Source organism: Atractosteus spatula, chromosome 1 (assembly GCF_055471065.1).
Source record: "Atractosteus spatula isolate fAtrSpa1 chromosome 1, fAtrSpa1.hap1, whole genome shotgun sequence".
In the NCBI taxonomy this organism is placed as follows: domain Eukaryota; kingdom Metazoa; phylum Chordata; class Actinopteri; order Semionotiformes; family Lepisosteidae; genus Atractosteus; species Atractosteus spatula.
In genome coordinates this window covers 70377205-70400984 of record NC_142706.1, presented here as the reverse complement: position 1 = coordinate 70400984, position 23780 = coordinate 70377205, and the positions used below count along the sequence as shown (strand labels likewise).

Here is a 23780-nt window from a genome sequence, read left to right as displayed (position 1 = left end):
AAATAAGAACTAAACAGAGCTGGTATGGAGGCTACTGTAAATTGAGAAGGTCAGTATACCTTCACTATACAGTATACATTATTCAACTAAACTAAAATAATTATATACACTTACTGGAAATAGCCCTTTTTATACTTAATTCATCTTTATGTCTCATGTTTTTAGGTCTGAAGAATACCTTGAATAAATGTAAATGTGCATAATCCTCTCTAGTGGCATTGTTATTTTCTTTTGTCTTTCATATAATAGAACAAAACAGTAATGTGTGTAAAGAAAATAAACCTGGACACATTTTAGCTTGTGGTGGTCAATTCAAAGCAAATCACAGGTCCTTGACAGGAAACGTCATTTGGTTGATTCTGTTATTTATTTTATGATTACAAGATTATTCAGGAAAATGTTAATACCAGACAGTAGAAACCATGTTTAAACAAATAAATGACAAAACCACTGTAAAATGTATCTAAAATTTAGCGCAGTAGTAAAAAAACTATTACATTGTGTGCCTTGCAAAAGTATTGACTATTTCTAAGATGTCACATTTTGTAAAATTACAAAATGATGCATATATATTGATGGAAAAAAGAAAGCAACCTTTTAAGGAATGAGAATACTATAGTTATAGCTTATGTAGTTTCACAAAAAGTTGTCCATTTGTTTTAAGCCCTCTGACCAGCAATACAGCTTGTGCAGTGAGGCATTGCCACTTGCCAATCACACGAAAGCTCGTTAGGTGCACTTTAACCCAACGAGGTCCATGTGGAACAATGCCTGATCAGGTCACCTTTAAAAAGGCTTTAATTCAAAGCTTAGGTCACTGCAAGAAAAAGGCCACACTTAGTCAGTTTTCTGTGCATTCCATAATGCCTCGAATGTCAGCAGAAGCAAGGGAGAGGGCCATTGGCATGCTCAGACAGGCATGTCATGTGCCAGCGTTGCCAGACACTATGGAGTAAGCTGCTCCCCTGTGTTCCGACTGCAGAGACGGTTTCAGCAGACAGGCAGGACAGATGACCATCCAAGATCCAGTCGCCCCCAGTTGACCACACCAGAGCAGGACCGACACATCAGACTGGTCCATCTGAGAGATCGTTTCAGATCCACCACCCATACTGCTGCTGATACTGCCAGCAGACACAAAGCCCGCATCAGTGACAGGACAGTGAGGCTCCATGCAGCTGGCCTTAGAGCAGCTGGCCAGATGACCCTGGAAATGTGTTGTGTGCACTGAAAAATTGGGAATTAAAAATTTAATAATTAAAATTTGTGTACATTTTTTATCTGTGATTTCCTTAATAGGTTTCAGAAAGCTTGAGATGGGTTTTCATATTTTCTATTTAATAAAATTAGTTTATGTGCTAAATACGCAGCCTATGCACTTAGCTATGTCAATACAGCGCACGCTAATACTTGAGTGTTCATACTCCTCTCGAGCTTTCAGAGACACAGCATAGCCACATTTGCCAAGAGAACAAGTGATCGAAAATGAATAGCTCGCAAAAATCAAGTCATGGCTGAAAGGAATAGACGCCAAAAGTACAGACGCCAGCTCCAATAGATCATGTACAACCATTGAGAACGAGGAGGATTATACATCGGCCACTAGGGTTACCATATTTGAACATAAAAAAAGTGGACACCCTGAGGAACTTTCCTATTGCTTTGTCTGGAAAAGGGGTCAGGATGGAGAGGGTTTTCAAAATATCCCACATTTTATGTTCATTGGTAAAGTAACTGTGATGATGTTTAACTGTGTGAAATGCATAAGCCACCTCTGCTACAATAACAGTATCCTCTGTTTTGCTGACAGATTTTACTAAATAATCTGTTAATTTTGTTGACAAACTCTCTCCTCTAATTGCCTTTTGTGTTTGTCTGAGTCAACATGAGCTTGCAAGACAAGTACACCTTTATGTGCCACAGAAACAAAAGTACCAGGCTTACACACCAAACATTCAGCTTCCCTGTCTTCTTTGCCACTTCGAAAACACAGAAATTTATTTTTTTGTTGTGCTATCGCTTTGGCATGGTGTTTGAGGGTAGGAAAACGAGAAACAAAATAGGGAGCCTTTCGAGGGAATGCTTCTGCACTGCATAGACTGAGTAAAGACACTGATTTTGGCGCCCCATTTTGCTCTTTCATGATATAATCATAGATTTCGTACAGGACGAAAACTGAACGATGATGTAGGTCGCAAAGCGAACTAGGGAAGTTAATAAATTTTCTCCCTCTCTTTCTAACCTCCTCAACTACTATCTTTAAAACTTTTGTTAATTATTCTTCCTGGTGCAAATAAAGCGGTTAAAATCCCGGACATTTTTGGATATTTGAAAATTCTCCCCAGACTGAGATAAAAGGATAGAGGACATGTCCGGGAAAATCCGGACTTATGGTAACCCTATCCCTTTGGTTTGATCAGGGGTGGTACTTGGTCCAAAAAGTTTGAGAACTACTGCACTACAGTGTAGCTTTGTCCTAGTACACCGTTCTGCTGAAAGGTGAATCTTCACCACATTTTTAAACCTTTAGCAGACTGAAAGATTTTCTTCTAGTATTTGCCTATACATTGCTTTGTCCACTTTTTCTTCTATCCAAACAATCTTTCTATTCCCTGCTGATGAGAGGCATCCCCATAGCATGATGCTGTCACCACCATGCTTGACTGTAGGGATAGTATTGATTGGAAGATGTGCTGTGGTGGGTTAGTTACAGTACAAAAACTGTAGCTTTTTCAAAGTTCTCATTGGCCTCACATTGACATCCTTCCTCATTTTCTTTCTTCCCCAGTTGCTCAGTCTGGAGGAACAGCTTGATAAAGACACTGTCTGAGAAGTATGATCCATGTCTTAATGACTGAGTAGATCGTGTTCACAGAGATAATCAGAAACTATTTTTTTTATCCTTGCTTTGAAAGCTTAGTCTTAGTTTTTGCTTGGAATTCACCACCTGAACAAAGAACCACACAGGTATATTTATTCTGAAATTATGTAAACCACTCTTATGACATATACCTAGAGTCCACTCAACTAATGTTTTGACTCCTTAAGGTAATGTTGTGTATCTACATTAATTTAGGTTTACAATAGCAAAGGGTTTGAATACTAGTACAATCATGGATTTTCCATTTTTCATTCATATTAATTACCTTTTTACTTCTTTTTGATTTTTTTGTTTCTTTGAATGTATGGAGTAGGTTGTGTATTGGGCAAATAATAATTGTTGCTTTAAAGTGTCATGACTGCAATTTTTAAAGCAAAAAAAATGTGCAGTAATTTTGCTAAATTCTGTTAATCTGTCCTTTATCTGGTCCATTTTTTTAACATTTAAAAAAACAAAAACAATGCATCAAAACTGAGAACAGGAGGCACTTCTTTACACAACAATTGTGTGGGTGTCTGGAACAAGTTACCCAGCAATGTTTTAACCTGGCTTTTTTTGAGAAATGGCTGGATAAAATCCTGAAATTAATTACCTACTAGCAACCTAACAAGTCAGATGGCCTTCTTTCATTTGTAACATTTTTATGTTCTTGTACAAATAGTCCTGATTTCAGTTATTTTCTTGCTTAACACCAAAAATTGCAGAATGAGGGGCACGGGTAAGTACTTTTATACCCTATTGATCAGGTGACTGGCAGGTGTTGAGGTATTGTCTTTATGAACTCAATATAATATTCATATTCAAAACAGTTTATTTGATTCATATCATTTTTATATAAAATAAAGCAAACATATTCTCTTGTGCCTATATAATCAGTTATTATATTATAAAATCAAGAAGGGGTATTGCAAAGGTCACACAGGTGAATAATATACAGTAATATCTTACACTAAATCTCCAATGGTCAAGTCTTGGTAAAAGTCATATTTAGCACATTGTAAGGATAGTTGGAAAATACGATTTAAAGTCCTCATTACATTTTCTTTTTCTAAAGAAAATGGACACTCTACCCATGGGGAAAAAGGTTAGGTATTGTGAGTTTACATTATGTGGGATATTATATGATTATTGATTATTATTGATTATTCTCAGATTCCTTTGAATATACTGTACTCTCAAGATATTCAGTAAATTCTGAAAAGCAATATAATTCTATTCAATAAATTATAACATTAATTCATTGTTAATACATAGATGATAACTGAAAATGCAAATTAACAACAAATCCAATCATTATTTTTCATATACAGTATATTATATATATGGTTAGAAACTATATTAATTCCTATACTCTGAAGTCAATCAAAGTATTATATCTAAGTTCTTTTCAATACTGTATATCAAATTCATATTTCCAAACTGAATCACTAAGAAATGTATGTACTGTGTTAAAACATAAAATTGGAACGTTAAATGTGCCTTCAGTACCTAATCTTACATGTCAGATGAAACTGCCTTGGAATAATCAAATGTTCCACATAAGCATGTCAGATAAGTGAACTCTGTTCTACCTTCTCTCAAACATTTGTGTATTTCAAGAGTCTCTTATAAGTCTTTTTTTAAAAGCACGGTTCGTCCGTGCTGTATTGAATATGCTGATGAGAGAGCTCTCCTGTTGGTGCTGGAGTGTGTTGTGAAGCTCTATATACATCTTAAGGCTAATCCAGACTGCTCTTCAAATGAAGTGGATACTCAAGTGGTTAGAGAAACCACAAAGCTAGGGAAGCATTAGTTTTTGTAAATGCTCTCAGGGTACTCTCATTGTGGTAGCTACCAGTAGGTGAAATATATTTTTGGAATATGTTTTTAACGTGCAGCAGTGTTAGACTTTGAGGTTTTGTAAGTGATCATAGACAAATCTTTTGAGGAGGATTTAAAACAAAACCCTTTAAGAGGTTTAGCCACAAAAAAGTTGTGGTCATGACATTTTTTAACATCTTTAAAGGTGTAATAATTCTTTAAACTACTGCAAGAAATTACAGCTGAAGAAAATCACTTCCTGTTTTTGTATGACCAGAAATGTTTTCTAATTAAAACAGAAACAAATCTGTAAACAGTGTTGATGCCCTTAAATGTATCATATCTTTCAGTTTGTGACTGTTGTATTATACAGTGTTAAGGTTCTGGTTTCTCAGGGCAATCAAACTCCATCTTTTTCTGTGCCTTTTATGTGGTCAACATTAGTCTAACATTAGGGCATATTGCACTGGACATATTCCATCATTTTTACTAGACATTTAATAATTTAGAACTAAAGAGGATGCATCTTCAGTTGAAGCTATTTAGCCCTATTTGTTTGAATTTTTGTTTTTGTACTATATACACCTGTTCTGAAAGCCATAAGTTGTTTGAATTCAACAGTCATTACAAGTCTCCTTGAGTCTACCTTGGCTTATTGCTTTATCCTTCACTGTGCATCAAACTAGTTTGACGTATACTTTGTTGATTTTATTCCCAATAGACACCAGAAGAGCTGGAGGATGATTCTGACTTTGAGCAAGAGGACTACGATGCACGTAGCAGGACAAGTGTTCAGACTGAAGATGACCAGCTTATTGCAGGACAGAGTGCACGGGTAAGTGAGTGATAAACACTGCCCAGTGCACCAAAGTTGGGCTTCACCTGCCACAAATGATCCCAATAGCATTTACACAGGTACTCTTTCTTGTAAGGGGCAAATCAAGTGTATGAAATGGCAAAAACGTTTCAAATCCTTCCTCTCAAGGACTGGCCGCTTCAACCTCAGCTTCCTTCCCACTGCCATAAGAACTCTGAATTCACGTTGAACTCTGAATTCACGTTGAACTCTGAATTCCATTGTAGTTGTTTACATTTGTATGTGAGGATGTTTGTTTGTCTTCTGTCCTATTTGTACTGTATATGTTGTACTGTATGTATGTCTCATCTGTGTTCTTTGTTGTACTGAAAGCAAATTCCACCAACTATTGTTGTGTGGCAATAAAAAAGAATCTAATCTAAACTATATAGTTTCAATGTAAATTCTATAGGCTGCCTTACAGCACCAGGTCCCTAGGTTCAGTTCCCAGGATGCTATCGATGTGGAGTTTGTATGTTTTCCCTGTGTCTGTACAGGTTTTCCAAGGGGTGCTCCAGTTTCCTCCCACAGTCCAAAGACATATTAGTAGGTTAATTGGCCTCTGGTAAAACTGGCCGTGGTGTGAGTGTGTTTGTACAGTATGTGCGCCCTTGTTGGACTGTGTGCCATCCAGAAAATATCTTGTCTTGTACCCATTTTTTGCCAGGTTAGGCTCTGGGTACCCCTGCAACTCTGTATTGGGTAGAGAGCTTAGAAAATGGATGGACGTAAAATAAATCCCATGTACCAATGGCTTTTAAAAAATCTTATTTTATAAAAAGAATCTTCAAAGTAATAAAAGACATGTCTATTTCAAGGCTACTAAAATATTTTATTCATCTGTAACCAATATCCTTTTTTCTTGATGTTTTTAAAATGATAGGTATTACATTCTCTGATGATGTATTGTGTTCTCACATAAGAAATCACTGTAAAATGTCATAGAATATCTGAATTGCATCCAACTGTGAGGACACACTACAAATTCTGACAAATCCACAAATAACAGTTTCCAAATGCCAGAAATATTTTTTTTTAAGTTTCAAATTTGAATTAACAAATTACAAAACTAGACAGCATTTTAATAACTTCAGCAGGTGTAGTCTTCTTTTGGAATTTGAAATGAGTGATAGAAATTTGCGTAATTTCAGAGGCACTTGCTGCTCCAGAACAAAATGTATCACACGATGTGAACTTGTGGCCTCTGGCACAGATGCAACCGATCTAATCACATAGCTGTTTAGAATAACATACAAACATACTGTAAAAACAGGTGAAACCAACAGTGTACCAACCTGTATGCATAACTAGATATACTGTAATAAAGGGCCTTTCGTTTCTTTCTCCCATACTGTATTTTCTTGTCTAGTGAATAGACAGTTATGTTAAAGTAATGACCTATGATGCATGTCGTCCTTTCAGCATATCAGATATTGTAGAATGACTGGTTAGCCCTTTGGGTACTGTATCATTAATGTAAAAATGTCGACCAGAAAGGATAAACTTTTAGTAGTAGTTCAGTGTTAGTATTTTCTTGATGGGCTTTATCTTCATAAAAACTGTATTTGCATGCTTTTATGAATTGTTCTGTAAGAACAACAGAATTTTTGGTAGCATAGATTTGGTTGTGTGCTTATTATATACAAACATGGAAGCTCACAATACTCTGAGGTATTTGCTAAAAAAATAATGAGAATAGAAAAAGCACAGAACTAACAAATGATTCAGTACCAACAGCCACAGGTCAGCCATAAAACTTAACTTGGAGGGTGGACAGTTTATTTCAAATGAAGCAAATTAAAGTCATTTCAAGTTGCTTTCTCTGTGAGGAAACGTAGAAAACAGCTTAATCCTTGCAGACGTAGAAAAGCTGCTGAGTGTATTGGCATGCAATGTACAGGATGGATTTGCTGCAGTATTAAGCACCAGAGGCCTGCTCTTGTTGTTATCAGTAAGCAGGAAGGGGATTTGTGGATAAGTGAATTCTGAAAAGCCCTACCTAGCACCTCGCTTTTCTGACATACCAATCAGCCCTGTTTACCAGGCAGTATTTCCCCCCTCTTCTTTTCCCTTCTTTTTGCTTTTTGCAGGTTCGATAAATTACAAGTGAGTTGTTCCCTTGTCAGATTTTTTCATCTTTTCTTATTTTCCATTTGGCCCAGTGGGGTTTGTGTTTGGAATAATTTTCTTTCCATTGCAGTGGTGAGTTGTTCACAAGCGAAAAGGCAAAACAGTGTACTTTTTTATGATTTCGCCATGCAAAAAAGTAGTATACTGAGTTCTAATTAAAGATTAATCCAAGTTGAATGGATCTTACATAACTGTGGAAAGCAATGCACCATTAGGCGAAGATGAAGCACTACCTTCTGAGCAAAACTATGCATTCCAGTACAATGGAGAAGTGGGTTTAAAAGTAACTTAGGAATATACAAGTTATATAATATATAACTTAGGAATATATTATGACTGTTTCATTTGACATTCTCACCTTCATTTGTCAATAATTCATGTGATATAATTCATAATTAATAGTGTGGTTTCTTAAAGTTACCATTTAGCTGTTGCATTCTTATTAGGTGGTATTCCAAGGTACATGAATTTTTAAGTGTGGACCCTTAAAATAAAGTATCATCTTGATAGCAAAGCATCTATGCAAAATATTTCTTAAATTACTTTTGTTTCAGCAAAAGCTGTTTTTTTTATGGGTATGTAGTGGGGTTTATTACAAATGTTTAAGTGAAAAGCAAACCCAATTCTCTGAGCTCTGTACAGTTGCCACTCTAACCTAAGGGGGTTAAAGCCAAACATATGTACAATTTAAACTTTATTTGAAAACTAAGTCTCATGGAATGAAAGAATTTAACAACAGCAAAAAAAAAAAACATAGTAAATAAACATTTAAATAAAAAACATAGTTCAATCCGTGACTGAAGTTTTGTTCAGATATCTTCTTGAATGAACATGTATTGCATTTACCCCAAATAATGACATTCCCCAAGTCCTCTCATTTCAAAATTAAAACTATCAGCACTGGAAAAACAAATAATTGATCTAGATCTTTACTTTTTATTTTAAAATATGTGCTATGCGTAATTTTCTTATGTTGTTTCTGCCCATGCTAGCATTCATCAGTGGATCACTGACTCAAGACTGCCGTGCCATACTATCAACCCAAAGAAATTTGGGCAAAGAAATTAATTTCCCCCTTTACACCTCTTCCCAATTAAATATGAAAACCTTTTGTACATTTTTTTTCATCTTTGCAGCAAAGAGTTATCAATCCAGCTGAGAATTGGAGACAATTGTACTGTTTATATGATTCATAACAATATTGCATTTATAATGAAGGTGATGTAATTTCCACTTTTCATAAAATTAAAATAGGACTTATCATATTGTTCACTGCATTCTGCCCTCCCCGAAGAGTTACATTTCAAATCCAAGTGAAAAATAGTAACTAACATTGTCACTTTATATTCTCTCATTTCCCTCCTCCCCAGCAGCACAACCTTGCTCAAGTCGGGCACTAATTGTAAATGAGTAATGGCTTGTCTGTTGTGCTCTTGAGGCTGAATCTATGCCAAAACATTAATTTCTTACGAATGAAGTAAATGTCATTTTCAGTCTTATTTTTTACTTTAATTTTAGTTGCCACTCTCTGCAATAAAATGATGGGGGTAAGCCTGAGTCTTGCGAAGAGATTCTCTTAAGATAGATGTGTTGAAAGCAATGAAAAGCACACCTAAATAATTGATACTTCATCAATTTTAATTATTGCTTCAGGGCTTAATTAAAATTATAAATAATGCAAAAATTAATTTGAGTCCAGGTAATGTTTTCACCCCTAAATAACGTTGAACAATGGCATTATTTATTTAAGAGAAAAAGTGAAATATTTATGTATTTCAGACTTAAAGTATCAAGTTACAACTATAAGGGGCTCTGGGATAAGGTATATTCTGAGACCAGCTTTAAGTTGATATAAAGGACAAAAATGTGTGCAATACGTACTATATATGTATGTATAAAACAGTAGAAATATATGTGAATTCAACTGAGAGAGTTACATGCAGTATGGTAAGGTTTGATGCCTCTTGTTTTGCAGTATTACATTAAAATGGACACTATTTTTCAGAAACATTTGGATTTCCCAATAATTGTAGAAATGATTTGAATTTGAATAATTCAAATGTATAATTGGACAGCATGAGGGCGCAGTGTTTAGCATTGCTGTCTCACATCACTTGGGCCCTGGGTTCAGTTTTTTGCCATGCTATCTAGAGTTTGTACGTTCTCCATGTGTTCACATGGGTTTTTTCTAGGTGCTCCAATTTCCTCCCACAATCCAAAGACATAGTGGTACTGTAGGTTAATTGTCTTTTGGAAAAATTGGCCCTGGTGTGAGTGTGTTTGTTTTTGTCTCTGTGTGTGCCCTGTGCTGGACCGGGTCCTATCAAGGAAGTATCCTGCCTTGTGCCAATTGCTTGCCGGGTAAGGCTCTGGCTCTAGAAAGTGGTTGGCAATGCATAATAAAGCTAAAGAGCAGAATGACAGAAATCAGCACCAATGCATGCTAAGCTGACAAAATGAAAGTTTACAAATCTGCAATTCTGAAAAGCATTGAAGTTTGAAGAATTAACAACCCCTCGAAAAGTTGCCAAACTTTTCTAATCAAACTGTTTAAAAGAAAAACTCCAGCCCTGGCACCCACGAATCCATTGTAAAAGCCAAAATACTTCATGCTCTCAGAATCCCTATTTTGTTAATGAAAGATCTGTGAGAATATGGCCCACATGCTCTATTTTATGTTCCTTGTCTAATAGCTTTCTCCTTTGGTGATTCCCTCTCATAAACACAGGCTATTATGGCTCAGCTGCCACAAGAAGAGAAAGCTAAAATCGCGGAGCAGGTGGAAAGTTTCCGCCAGGAGAAGTGCAAGTTGGATGCCGAAGTGGCCAAATGGGACGACAATGGCAACGACATCATTGTGCTGGCGAAACAGATGTGCATGATCATGATGGAAATGACAGACTTCACCAGGTAAATATAACATAAGATGGCCCCTAAGATGCTGATGCAGTCAGGGATCCAGGGATCCAGGGACTTCATGATCTTTCAAGAAAACATTAAATCTTCTGCATGCATTATTTGAAACCCCACTTTGAGAATTGAAAATCTGCTCATAATCCTACTGAGGATGCTCCCTGAAAGTGTGAACTCCCTGAAGTAAAAAAAAATCTCTACAGTAACATACAGTATATACAGTAAATAGCAGTAATTTTGAAACCTTAAAATTGTATATATGTGTTTGATCAGGATTATTCAGGAGCATATGATTTTACTAATTAACATTATCTTTCAGATAAAAGAATCCCCAAAGTCAATATTATCATTGGAGTTCACACAATGTAAAAGACTAGAACTTGCAGTTGGCACCCCTCAGAACATGTTTTTCGTATGTTGTAAGGTTTTAAAACACCATTTTAATAAAATGTGTGTTTTAAATTACGTGAAATACTGCAACATTATGGAATGTTAAGAAGTAATTGCAAACAGGACATAAAAGTACAGTAAGTCCTGTAGTATAAACCTGGCCAACATTTTTATTTCCGCATTTTCATGGTGCTTATCATATGCACAGGATTGCACAAACCTACAAAATTATTCCATACTTTTTTGCTGAGGGGAAACAAAAAAGGATGAAGCAAAGGTTTCAAATGAAATGAAACAGCCCTGTGAGACCATTTTGTGCTCTTTCTGTTCTACAAGAAATGTTAACAGCTGTACTTGTTGCAAAGATTTGTGAGATCTCTACTTAGTCTGGAGTTGAGAACTTTCTATCACTTTTGGAAAGTTTGTCATTTCTTCCTGCATAATTCTATTGCCAGCTATACCAGTTAAACAAAGCCCACACAGAGAAATATGTATAACACCGGATAAAACATTAAGTTGAGGTGTACCTACTAAGTGAGTAGCCTTCATTAACTACAGCTTTGATTCCCATACTCTTTTCATGTGACATCTTTTTTTCCAAGTGCCACAGACTTCATCAACTATTGAAAGTTCACCAACAATATCTCTTCCTATGCATTATGTATACAGCTTTCAGATCTGGTGTAGCATGATCAGGTGAATTGCTTGAAATCCAGTGACATTGTATAATGGCTGTGTAATGCCACATTAAGTATAATTTCATTTTTACCACAAGTTGTGAATTTAAAATGTATAATTTGCTCCAAATATACGGTTTTTGTTTCCATGATTATTCTTAACACAGTAATAACACAGAGATGAAAATGATTAAAAAAACAAAATGTAAAGGCTACAAGATGATGCTGAAAAATTTTGTCTTATTAGTATACAACAGTGTCACAACTCTGATGAATGAATCAATCAGTTGTGTCAATTGTACATTTGCCATATTGATCATGATCACTTCAGGAGACTGATAAAGATCTGCCACATAAGACAGATTTGAGACTGGCCTGAGAAGGGTACATGTGACTGTTGGACTACATCCTACCACTAATGTTATTGTATACTACTGTATACCAGTTTAATGATGCTGATCATCAATTGTTAGTCTGGGTAACACAGTATGCCCACGTTTTCTCATGGTTTATGTTGAGGTTGCAGTCGTTTTGCAACTGTGTCGTGTTTTACCATACACCACATTTCTCTCATGACCAGCTTCTACTTCTGACGAAGTGTGGTGCATCTCAAACCTCTACTATGGGATAAAAAAGTGGCACTTTTATTTCTTTAGAATCAAAAGAAGCAGGTGATAGCTAACTGTTAGACATTCCCCTTTTGCAGCTGTTTTATTTCTGCTGTGGGGTACTTCAGTGGCTCTCTGCCTGTGTCTTTCAGTTGACATTTCACGGTCACTACCACCAAACTCCTTGAATCCATTTCCTGCACCCATTCTTTAATAACCACTGATGCAATTTCGACATGAGCTGTGTGTCTTGTTACTGAGAAACCAAGCCTGGCCCTTTTTTGGTGGTTATAAATCTTATATTTTATAAGAGTACAATATGCATACAGCACTTTGTGCATGTTTGTTTTCATCCTTAAATTGCTCACAATTTGTTTTCATTCAGTTCTGAAATTCACATAGAAATTCTACAATTCTACAATTAGAGCTATTCATTCAATTTTGGCATTTGCTACCCCCTGAGAAACATACTTCAAATACTAAAGGCCTTAAATCACTAACATGCATACCGAGTATCAAAAGAAACATACAGTATCACAGATTAATGTTTTAAAGAATAAAGTATACAGACCTCAGATATTGATTAAGTGTTTTCACTTCATTTTGATTAATTGATCATTCATGTCCAACCATGATGCACTTGAAGGAATTTGACTGTTACACAGGCACTAAACTAGCCTATGACTTTCACAATAGACTGCCTGTTGATCAGCCCTGCTGATGACAAATGTAATTTGTATTCAGCATAATGAACTTACCTTCTTTATATCATGTCTATTCAATAAAATGCCAGTGTAACTGCTACAAAATAGATTGTCATTTTCCTGATGCAGTTATAAGTAATGTTTCTTTTGATGCACTGTATATTTCTGAAAGATAATTGAGATGAGATGTTTTTTTAATGTAAACACATTTTTGTAATCTAGTATCTTTAAAAATAATTCAATTTAGTGATGAAGGAATGTTCTGAGTTCAAATTGTTCAAGTATTATTTTCATACATTAAACATCTTGCCTTTATGTTCTAGATTGACTTGAGAGTATTTTAAGTTTAATAAATAAAGGTATCTGAGTGACCACTTCCAGAGCAATAGCATATATATTTAATTCTATTTTTTCCAATAAATTTTTAATAAAGATAATTTTTCATAACCTAAAAAAGTATTTATCTTCTTCAACCCTTTCTTCCTGAATTTTCCACTATTTACTAAAAAATAGTGTCCTTATACAGTACATCTTCTGTCCCTACATCTTCAGTAACATACTGTAGAGCTCTGGATGCTTTAACCAGAAAAACAAAATCAGAAAGATGTATACATTTAAATACATTTTCTAGGTTTAAATATATGTAACACACAATAAACTGCACTGGGTCATTCACTGAAACTGATTGAAGGATTATTTAAAAAGGCATAAGCAAGTGATGTCAATTTTTTGTTCACAGAAGAATAACCAGAGATCAGGGTACAAGAGTAAGTATGCCGCACACCAAGATTTTGGTATACAGTATATTTAATGCTGGAAACAGTAGTTATCTGCAGAAGAAGTAGGATCTTTTTATTTGTATTTGACTTAAAATAAATGAAAATATTATGCAATATTAACATGTTAATAAAGAAACCTCTCATTGTTGCTAACCCCAGTGTTTTCAGTGTCTTGTTTGGTTTGTTTCTAATGTTTGCAAATTGTTATAATAAGAAGCACTCCTCTGTTCTGTGTGATCTCTGTTGTGCTGTTTTCTATGATATTCGTATTTTTGAGTCTGTAAGTTTACATTTATGAAAATCATTCCTGCATTATTTTTTGGAACTGGTGTCATCAGAACTGGACACGACATATTGGCAGCTTGTGTGGTGTAATAAATATTGTCTGCTCATACAGCCTTTATTTTCTTACCCCTGTGTTGATTACTGCTGTGGCTACTGCTTTTCTTCAGCACAGGAATCTTTTCTCCCACTGTGTTGATGATCAAGAAGTGACATTCACTTTTGTCTCGTCCTGCTTTACAAGGATGCCAAGCATATTTATGTGCATACAGATGGCTAGTACAACTGGCATGCATTTTTGATTGTTGCTTCCTATTTATCTATTTTTTGTTCTTTGCTTTTGTAACTACACTAAACTAAAACAACCCTTTTACCACACATTTCAAATATTCCACACTAAAACATGGGAAAACAACAAGTCAGTTTATATAATGTATATTTGCTATTAGATGTGCTTTTTGTGCTGTAGAATGACCAAGCATATTTAACTGGCATTGTTGTTGATAACATGGGCTGTCTTATTAATCTTATGCATAACATTAATTTGCACTGGACTGTTGCAGAGGCAAAGGCCCACTGAAGAATTCCTCAGATGTGATTAATGCAGCAAAGAAGATTGCTGAAGCTGGCTCCAGGATGGACAAACTTGCTCGCGCTGTTGCTGATCAGGTATTGCCATGGTTACAGGTTTGCATCACAGCCCTGGCAAGATAGAGGGTTTTTGCATTATATAATGCAAAATGAACTGACACTTGCCTGCCTTAACTTGCCATTCAGTTATCCAGATGGTATGCATCATCAGCAGGAGATCAAAGGGAGGTTGTCTTTAATATAATTAACACAAACAAGGTATGCATTTATAATTGGCAAAGTACTTTCAGAACATGCTGACAGAAGATTTTAAATATCTAATCAATCAATGCCCCCCCCTGGAAAAAACACCACATGGAAAAAAAAACACTCACCGAAGTCAGTTGTCTGAACTAAAATTTAGATACTAGGAGGGGTGTTTTAACTTTAATTACTGTATGTCAAAGAACTTTCTCATAGAAAAATAAAATCAAGTGGAAGTCTTTTTTTTCACACTGAGAAATATGCAAGGACTGCAGCTGAGCATATGAATATAATTAAAGTTTATCTGTCAAAAGTTTTTTTTCAAAATGGGCTTTAGGCCTCTTGACATAACTTAAAGTTGCACTATCTCAGCAAGCAAAGAGCACAAGGCAGGGTACACTGGATGAGATGCCAGTCCATCACAGGCCACACGCAAAGACAGACATGCATACTCTCACACCTGGACACATTTTCTCCGGGAGCCAATTAATCTTCCGGTATGTCTTTGGACTGTGAGAGGAAAAAGGAACACCTGGAGGAAACCCATATGAGCACAAGGTGAACATACAAACTCCTCATAGATAGCACCCCAGATCTGGAACTGAACACAGGGCCATAACAGTGCAAGGAAGAAATGCTAACCACTGCACCAGTGAGCCTCCCTATTTCAGAATATATAAGAACGTATGTTGATAAGCAGTAATTCTTAAAACAAATTGTATAACTATTGAAGAACTAATAGTTCTCCTTCTCCTTTTTCTAATCCCAGCTGTGTGTATCCAATGTATTCATACATTTTTACAGTAGATTTATCTGTGCTCAACACACTTATAATCTTTCCATTATTTTAGGTCTAGTTTCCTTTGGAATTAAATGTCAGATGTCAGAGGTTGGCTGTAGTCCATAGAATACAGTATAGATCAGGGAGAGGAAACCATAGCACTTCCATTCCTTTTCAGTTACTATACTACTATTAGATTATAACTTTAACCCACACACCTACTGCTGATTCCAACCCCAGTACCCGATAGTACATTTCCATGGCATGGATGTGAGATGCTTTTAGAAAGCTAACAGTGATCGTGCCTTTATCAGGATGGTGGAAGTTTTGATTTAACCTAGGCCTGTATAATTTTTCCTTATAATCCTTAACTGTTTAATGAGTCAGCATAAGAGAAATAAGTAGTGTGATACCACAAGGGGCACCGTAGAGCTCTTTTAAGTAGGTACTGTTGGATGACAGATCAACCAATGGTGCAAAACAGTTATTTTTCAACACAAGAACACCAATGAAACATAAAGAAGGAATATGAAAACATAGTAATAGTTGCATAGCAGCTACCAGAATCCTCAATGATAAAGAAACCACATCTGAAGTAAATTAAAAAAATATATTTGCCTGGTTTCTTAATTCAGATCTTACTTTCTGTTCTGTCACCTTCTTTCCTCCTTGCTGTAGGTAAGGGTCAGATTCTAAAAGGAGACTGCAAAGTAACAGATTTCTCCAGAAGTGTTTATACTGTCCATGTTTTGTATCAATTCTACAGTTATCTTTGCCATCTTGCTCCCCTCCTGCTGCAATATCTTAAGGTTAATGAAGATAAAATATTTCAAGGTTAATTAAGCAAATACGGTTCTTAGACATTTTCCAGTGATGTAGAATGATTAAAAAATAGTACCAATTTCAATCTGGAAAATAACATCAGTTACAGCTTTTGTATTTTTTCTCTGTTAATGCCTTATGTATATTATTGACATCTTCTGAATGCAATTTTATTCTTTCTTTTTGTGAGCATCAGGTAAATATTCACTTCCATGTATCTGGATATTGATTTTTGAAAATTGTATTGAAATTCAGAATATAAAAAGTTTTAAGCTACAATCACAGAGCAGTAGCTGGGTTCTAGATTCCTAACTGGAAGGTTGTGAGTTAAACACCCTACATTTCAGACACAGCAAGCGATATATAGCAAGTCTCTAGCTCTTATGGTAAACACCTAAGGGGGGACCACGTTTCAGGTTGGGAATAGTGTCAGAGGTGTTGATAAAATATTTTTATGGATCAGGTCATAGTCTCGTAAAAGTGCACTGTTTCAAAGCATTTTTTTAATCATTTTTACCACGGTCACACTTGACCTGTGGCTCTAGGTTTCTTGAATTTATACTTACAGTACAAATCATGAGAGTGTTTTTTTATTTATTTTTCATAGCTAAATTGTACATCCAACTGACTTATGTAGCGCTTGGACAGCAATTGGCAAGACAGTTTGGAATTGGTTTCTATTAACAGTGGCTTATTTTTCAAGGACAGTGTGGATCATTCTCTTTCAATCACTGTGGAACACAGTTCCCTAGGGTGGTCTTTACCACAAAGTGCTCTGTTGGGGTTCAGTGCCAGTGTCAACAGTTCAGGAACACAGTACTTAATAAAACTGAAATAAACACTTGCCAATGTTGCCTGCACTGAAGCCACACTTTTCTGCAGTCTTACCTGATTCTACTTGTCTACCTTTCTAGTTTGGTACAATTATAGTAATTGAAGTAGCATGGGAAAATATTAAGATTATGCACTACTCTTTAGAAGGAGCTCTGAAAAAACACACCACATCTTATGGTGTATAACTCTTACCTGAAAAGTTTACTGAAATGTGAGTTATATGTTATACAAGACTATATTCTTCTTTTTTATATAAATTAGGAATTTAAATAAAGCTGCTTCGATAGGCTGTGTTCCTAACTGCATATTTTATGAAGAACATAATCATAAGCCTTTTGAAAATCTAATCAGACTTATACCCTGTGCATTGATTACTGTTGTTACTTGTTATAACAATTTAGTTATGTATGGTGTGCCATTTCTAAGTGCATATTGACAGTCCTATGGAGTCATATTACTATATATGTAGATGATCCTCTAGTTTAGTTCTAATCCTTGTCTCCATAATTGTATATGTAATAGATGTGTTATTGGTCTATAATTAAGTGGTTTGGTTTTGTCACTGATCTTGTAGATGGGTGCTACATTCGCATTTTCGAATCAGTAGTTATTGCCCATGTATGAAGTGACCATTGAAAGAGCTTTGTTGATTTTTAATGAATAACATCTCTCAGGTATTAAAGTAGGATTGGTAGAATAGCATTGGTTACACAGTAGGTGATTAGTTAATCTTAAAGACTTTTAGTACTATCTTACATTCATTAATTGGACATACTGTATCATGGTGGAAGTGCATAGAGCTCAATTTATTCAATCATCATTCAATAAAAACATGAATTGCAAGTAAATGAGTAAATGCACCCCCACTACTGTAAAACACAAAATTGTGAAATATGGCTGCTATACATACTATTTTTGTTAGGTCAATTGAATTGCTTTTCGGTAATGATGTAAAATCTGTTCTCGCTAGAGAGTATGAAACTTGCCTCTGAACCCCTGCATCTCTAACTAATGGGCCATTGCATTTATTTACATCGGAGGAAAATCTGGTAAATAAATGGCTTATTACCCATATATATAAAAAGCAATGAAAAAACGATTTGCATGCCAAAGCAAGGTCTGCCAAATTGTTTTAAGGTCGATGAATTTAGCTTTTGTAGCTGAACTATTCAGATGCAGTAAATAATCTTTACATTTTTTATTTGTGTAAAATTGTGTCTCAGTTGTAATTATAAAAGAGGACTGTAAGTGCTCTTTTAGAATATACAAAATACGGTAAATGGGCAACAGTTTAGAGACATAATCATCTGATTTTGGCAGTGAAGTTAATTGACCTAATAATGTCAACTTTTTCTAGAAATTGTTTTACTTTTGTATAAAACGCAACTGTATTTACTAGTGATCAATATACATGAAAGGTAAAATAAGTGAAATAAGAAGTGGAAAATGAAATATTTGTCAATGATTACTTTCTTTCATGGGTTACACAGTGGTGCAGTGGTTAGCATTGTTGGTGCTATCTGTGTAGGGTTTGTTTGTTCTCCCTGTGTTTACATTCTGCCAGGTTCTCCAGTTTCCTCCCACAGTTCAGAGACATACTGGCATTGAACTGAATTCTGTGAAAAACTGGCCCTGGTGTGAGTGTGTGCGTGATTGTGTTTGTGTGTGCCCTGTGTATGCCCTGCAATAGACTGGTGTCCCGCACAGGGTGTACCTTGCTTTGCATCTGTTGCTTACTGGGTTAGGTTCTAGCTTTCCCCATGACCCATGTGCTAAATAAAGTGCTTAGAAGAAAAGAGATGGATGGACTTCTCTTTACTGGTCATTGGACCAGTGGTATAGGGGGCATTTTCAGAAATACATATTGTGGATTTTTTTTGTGGCACCAATGGACCAGTTTGGAAGTCTGCTTCATCAGAATGAAGGCCTCGGGCATTCTTCGGCACTCATAGCCTAGTCCCTTGTCACTACAGATACTGTGATGCACCACAGCCAGGGTGTAGTCTTTACCATTTTCAGAAGTTGAGTGAAGAGTTTATCTTACACTTCCAAATACCAACAATAAACATGCATTTAGCTGTTTTCGTTCTCTCTGGTATCACCAAAGGCATCCTGTGATCATCTTCCAATTAGAAAAATGTCCTTACCAACTTCCAACTCAAAATCGTAAACATGCTTCTGACTTAAAAACTTGATTGATGATTTTTAACCAAGTCAGCATGCACTGATATAATAACTGCCATGTACTGTACACATGGTACAATGCACATCTGCGCTTAAGATCTTCCCAGATTTCTTCCCAGTTGATCGAGTAATGTCAGTAATAACATGAAATGTTTTTATTAAAATAATTTGCAAGAATACCAATAGAAGATACTGTGTGATGACTAATTACAACTTATGAGTTCATTGTATAACATATTCCTAATACTATCATGTTGTATTTATTTTACAGTTTAATCTGTTGACAAATAATCGCCATAAAAATAAATATAAATCAGTTATGACAGATTGTTTGCAAGAAATAAAATACTTTTTGTCCCTTCTTAGTTTAAGTGTTTTGTATATGACTCATTTAGTACATCACACTGTAATGTGTGGATTGTGAATTTTGAGAAATTTAACTGTTGCCAATATCACACCATAACAACTTAGTTATGCAATGGCAGTGAACTACCTGAGATCCTTAGAGCTGGATAAGATTGCAAAAAAAACATCTAAACCAAGTTGGAGTATTTTATTTAAAAAGGAATCATGTGATAAAATTAATCTATCCATCCATTTTCTCACCTCTTCATCCAATTCAGTGTCAACAAGTAACAGGTGCAAGGCAGAGTACACCCTGGACTAGATGTCAATCCATCGCAGGGCAGATACACAGACACAGACACGCACAACCTCACACCAGGGCTAATTTTTCCAAACACCAATTAATCAAACAGTATGTCTTTGGACTGTGGGAAGAAACTGGAGCATCCGGAGAATACCCATGGAAACACAGTACAGTACAAACTACACGCAGAGAGCGCCTCAGGTCTGGAATTAAACCCAGGGCCCCAGCAATGCTAATGACTGCACCACTGTGCTAGCCTTGTAAAATTAGTGTGAAGTTAAAAGGTTTATGAATATGACCCATAGACCTTTAAAGCTAGGATTCACTTGTAAAAATCTGAAAACATTGACAAAATGCATCTCTTTTATCAAAACAAAAGTAAACAGTTAACCTCTAAACTAGTTAAACTGTAAAGCATTGTCAGTTTAATGGTCAGTTGGACACACACTACCCATTCATTCATTTACATGCTTTCCACAGCTTTTATCTTCTGCATTATAAAACCAAAATGGATTTCAAACTTGACAGCTTGGAACTTATTTCTGTGATTGTATTAGTTTTCATAGAGAGTAGTTTTACTGAAATTGATCTGTTTTTAATTGTGTCATGGCTAAAGGGATGAGTTCTCTTTTAAGAAGCCTATTTTCCTTATAAAAGGATTTCTCTTCTTAATAATTCCAAGTGGATTTGTCTTGTAGACCTGGTTCTGGGTAACGAATATATCTAAGCACTATGAGCTTAGCATTTCAACACTTTTTTTATTCCAGTCGTGTAGTACTCCAAATTAGAACAAAATGTTTTATTGATTTGAAAGACCATTTAGAGAACCTAGAAGTTCATTCATGGATTAAAAGTGTATTGTGTTTCTTTCTGTGCTAGACATTTGATCAGATAAACTGAATGTATAAAATAAAATGTACATTATGCTACAAGAAAAGATGCCAGGTTCCTTTTCTTGGCCTTACAGTTTACCTTATCTGATATTTATAAAGCTAATGTATGCCTGTTGTGTTCAGAGTCCACAGGAAAAAAAAAAATCTGTCACTGCTTCCTCCTTTGTTATGAAACATGATATAGACCATTTGAAATCTCACATTAGATCTTGTGACTGCATGAAAGCTCTTTTATATTCTGATTGAGGTTGTCAAGGTAATACAGATTGTTCAGCTCAGTCTCAAGTACTGTACACATGGAAAGCAAGTATTTTAAGATGCTAAATTTGATAGAAATTATGATAGAACTACAATTGTACAAAATCAAGATACTGTACATTAAACAATTCAACCTCTGCAACAGCCTATAGCCTGTTCAACAAGCTAACACTCAGGATTATACTCAATTAAAATGCTAGTGTCTTCCTCAGCTGAAGAGTGGATTCTTGATATAATCATATGCATTCAAAAAAACACTGGCTTCTTTTTTAATGTGTGTGTGCATTCATATAACAAATGAGTTCCCATGTGCCACAATGCTAGGTTCTTTAAATTCTGTTTCTTAAAGAACCTTTCTCTATGGTTCAATGTGGAGAAATCATTTTAGTTTACAACATAATTGTGTGCATGATCCAAATGCAGCTTGATATGTTGGGTTGCCTCCCGTTTCAAACCACAACAGCCTTGTCACCTGACCAAAGTGTATTTTTTTGTCTTACAGTGTCCTGATTCAGCCTGCAAGCAGGACTTGTTGGCATACTTGCAGAGAATTGCTCTCTATTGCCATCAGCTCAACATCTGCAGCAAGGTGAAGGCTGAGGTCCAGAACCTAGGTGGAGAGCTCATTGTATCTGGGGTAAGTTAACAATTTCAGGACTATCCCTGAGCAGTTGAATAACTGGTCTCACACACAGCTTTAAAATGCTTCAATTGATTTAAGGGACTTTTCCATTAAACAATTCTTGAAGGATAACTGTGAAATGCAAATCTAATGCCTGATTTTTGTTGTTATTAACTCAAATAGAAAATCAAAGTTTTATTATTTACTTCTTAAGCCCTGCCTCAGAGCACTTCGTAAGTCATAATTTCCATGAGCTTGCACATTTCTTCAGGGAATGGCAGTGCACATCTGTACTCATCCAGATGTAGGCTGCCACAATTAAGGATGGAGATTGATAGGTGCAGAGGGCACACTGGGGAGCAAGTATACCTGATATAACAGTAACCACAGCAGATGCTTGTAGGCAAGGTGCCAGGGATTAAACTCATCTGAAGTCACAGGTGTGGTTATCATAGAATAAAATAACGATTAGACTATCTAGCCATTGACCTTTACCTGACAGTATGCAATCTGTTCCTGTAATGACTTTGAAAGAACACGTGTTTTGTTCACATCTACTCGAATGATATCATATGCAGCAGGCTTTAACCCTTAGGCTTTTTATGTCATCAGTTCAAACTGTTATATAAATGGCTTTGAAAGTTATCCCTCTGCATGAAAATATTCAGTATACTACCTGCCTTGCATTTCTCTACAAATGTGAAGAAAAATAGAAATGACAATAAGATCCTGTTTTTATTCCTTTTGAGGTTTGTGAAGTTGTTTTCAAAAGTAGTTGCAGTATGCACTTCATTGGAAATTGTAATGTAGCATTGAGATGTCAGTAGCCAAGAGAAGCCTTATGTGAAATTCAGTGCTGGTGGCAGGTGATTTTTATGAAAGACAAGGTGAACTTTCTATCAGAAAAGAAGAAAGTCCCTGCTGTAGATAGCAATACTGCAGCAAAAAGCTTTTGTAATGTAAAAAGACACTTGTACTCTGTGATTAAGTAGTGTAATAGAAGTAAAAAAGTGCCTTTCAAAAGTATTGTGGTTGAATGACAAATGTTTTCAATCAGAATGTGAGTGCTCAGACTCAACATCTGTATGAATGAAAGAAGGTAAATTCCAGTAAAAACTGCAAGTCAAAATCATGAATTAAAATATGTTGATTACAAAAGTATACACCTGCTTTTTTGTGCGATCGCAAACCAAATCTGATACTTAATTTTTTTTTTATGAATTAGCTGAATAGCCATTGTCTGTGGAATAATTGTGGTTCACAATTATGATTTTAGAATGCAGTACATACACCCCTTTCTCTCAGGGATCTTGGTCAGGTAGTGAAGCAAAGATTCATCCATGAATAAAAGACCAAGGAGCTTTCCAGACAACTCAAGTCGTAGAAGCGGTAAAAATGAAAGAAAGGTGTGAAATATTGCACAGACACTGAATGTGCCTTTGACCACTGTGAAATCTATCATTAAGAAGTGGAATTGTATCATACTACCCACATACTATTTAGAGTAGGCTGTCCCTCAAAACTGAGCAGCCGGGTAAGGAGGAAAGTGGTTAGGAATGCCACTGTGAGGCAAAGAGTTCAATGATTAACATGGGAGAAAATGTCCATAAAGTCAATAGTACACCTATCAAAACACTTACCTGGCAGCATGGGAAAAAAAAACTTCTCAAATCACACATGAATTTTGCAGCTGAGCATTTAAGTGATACTGTACACTTGTGGCAAAAGTGGTTCAACGTGGTTTGTGGTTCGACGAGTCAAAATTGGTACTTTCTGGTCTAAAATTAAAGCCCTCAGTTTAGGGCAAATCCAAGAGTGCATCACTTAGTCAACAACATCTCTACTGTCCAGCATGGTGGTAGCAGCATTATGTTACGGGGCTG

At 35.8% G+C, this 23780-nt stretch overlaps 1 protein-coding gene across 1 annotated transcript in view; it reads left to right on the top strand.

The window, feature by feature from the left end:
• ctnna2 (catenin alpha 2) overlaps window positions 1-23780 on the top strand; it is a 549783-nt gene that overhangs the window by 512298 nt on the left and 13705 nt on the right. The window contains exons 14-17 of the mRNA XM_088930486.1: window positions 5403-5516; window positions 10396-10577; window positions 14584-14689; window positions 21778-21912. Coding sequence (XP_088786612.1) covers window positions 5403-5516; window positions 10396-10577; window positions 14584-14689; window positions 21778-21912 — 537 coding nt within the window. The remainder of the gene's footprint in view (window positions 1-5402; window positions 5517-10395; window positions 10578-14583; window positions 14690-21777; window positions 21913-23780) is intronic.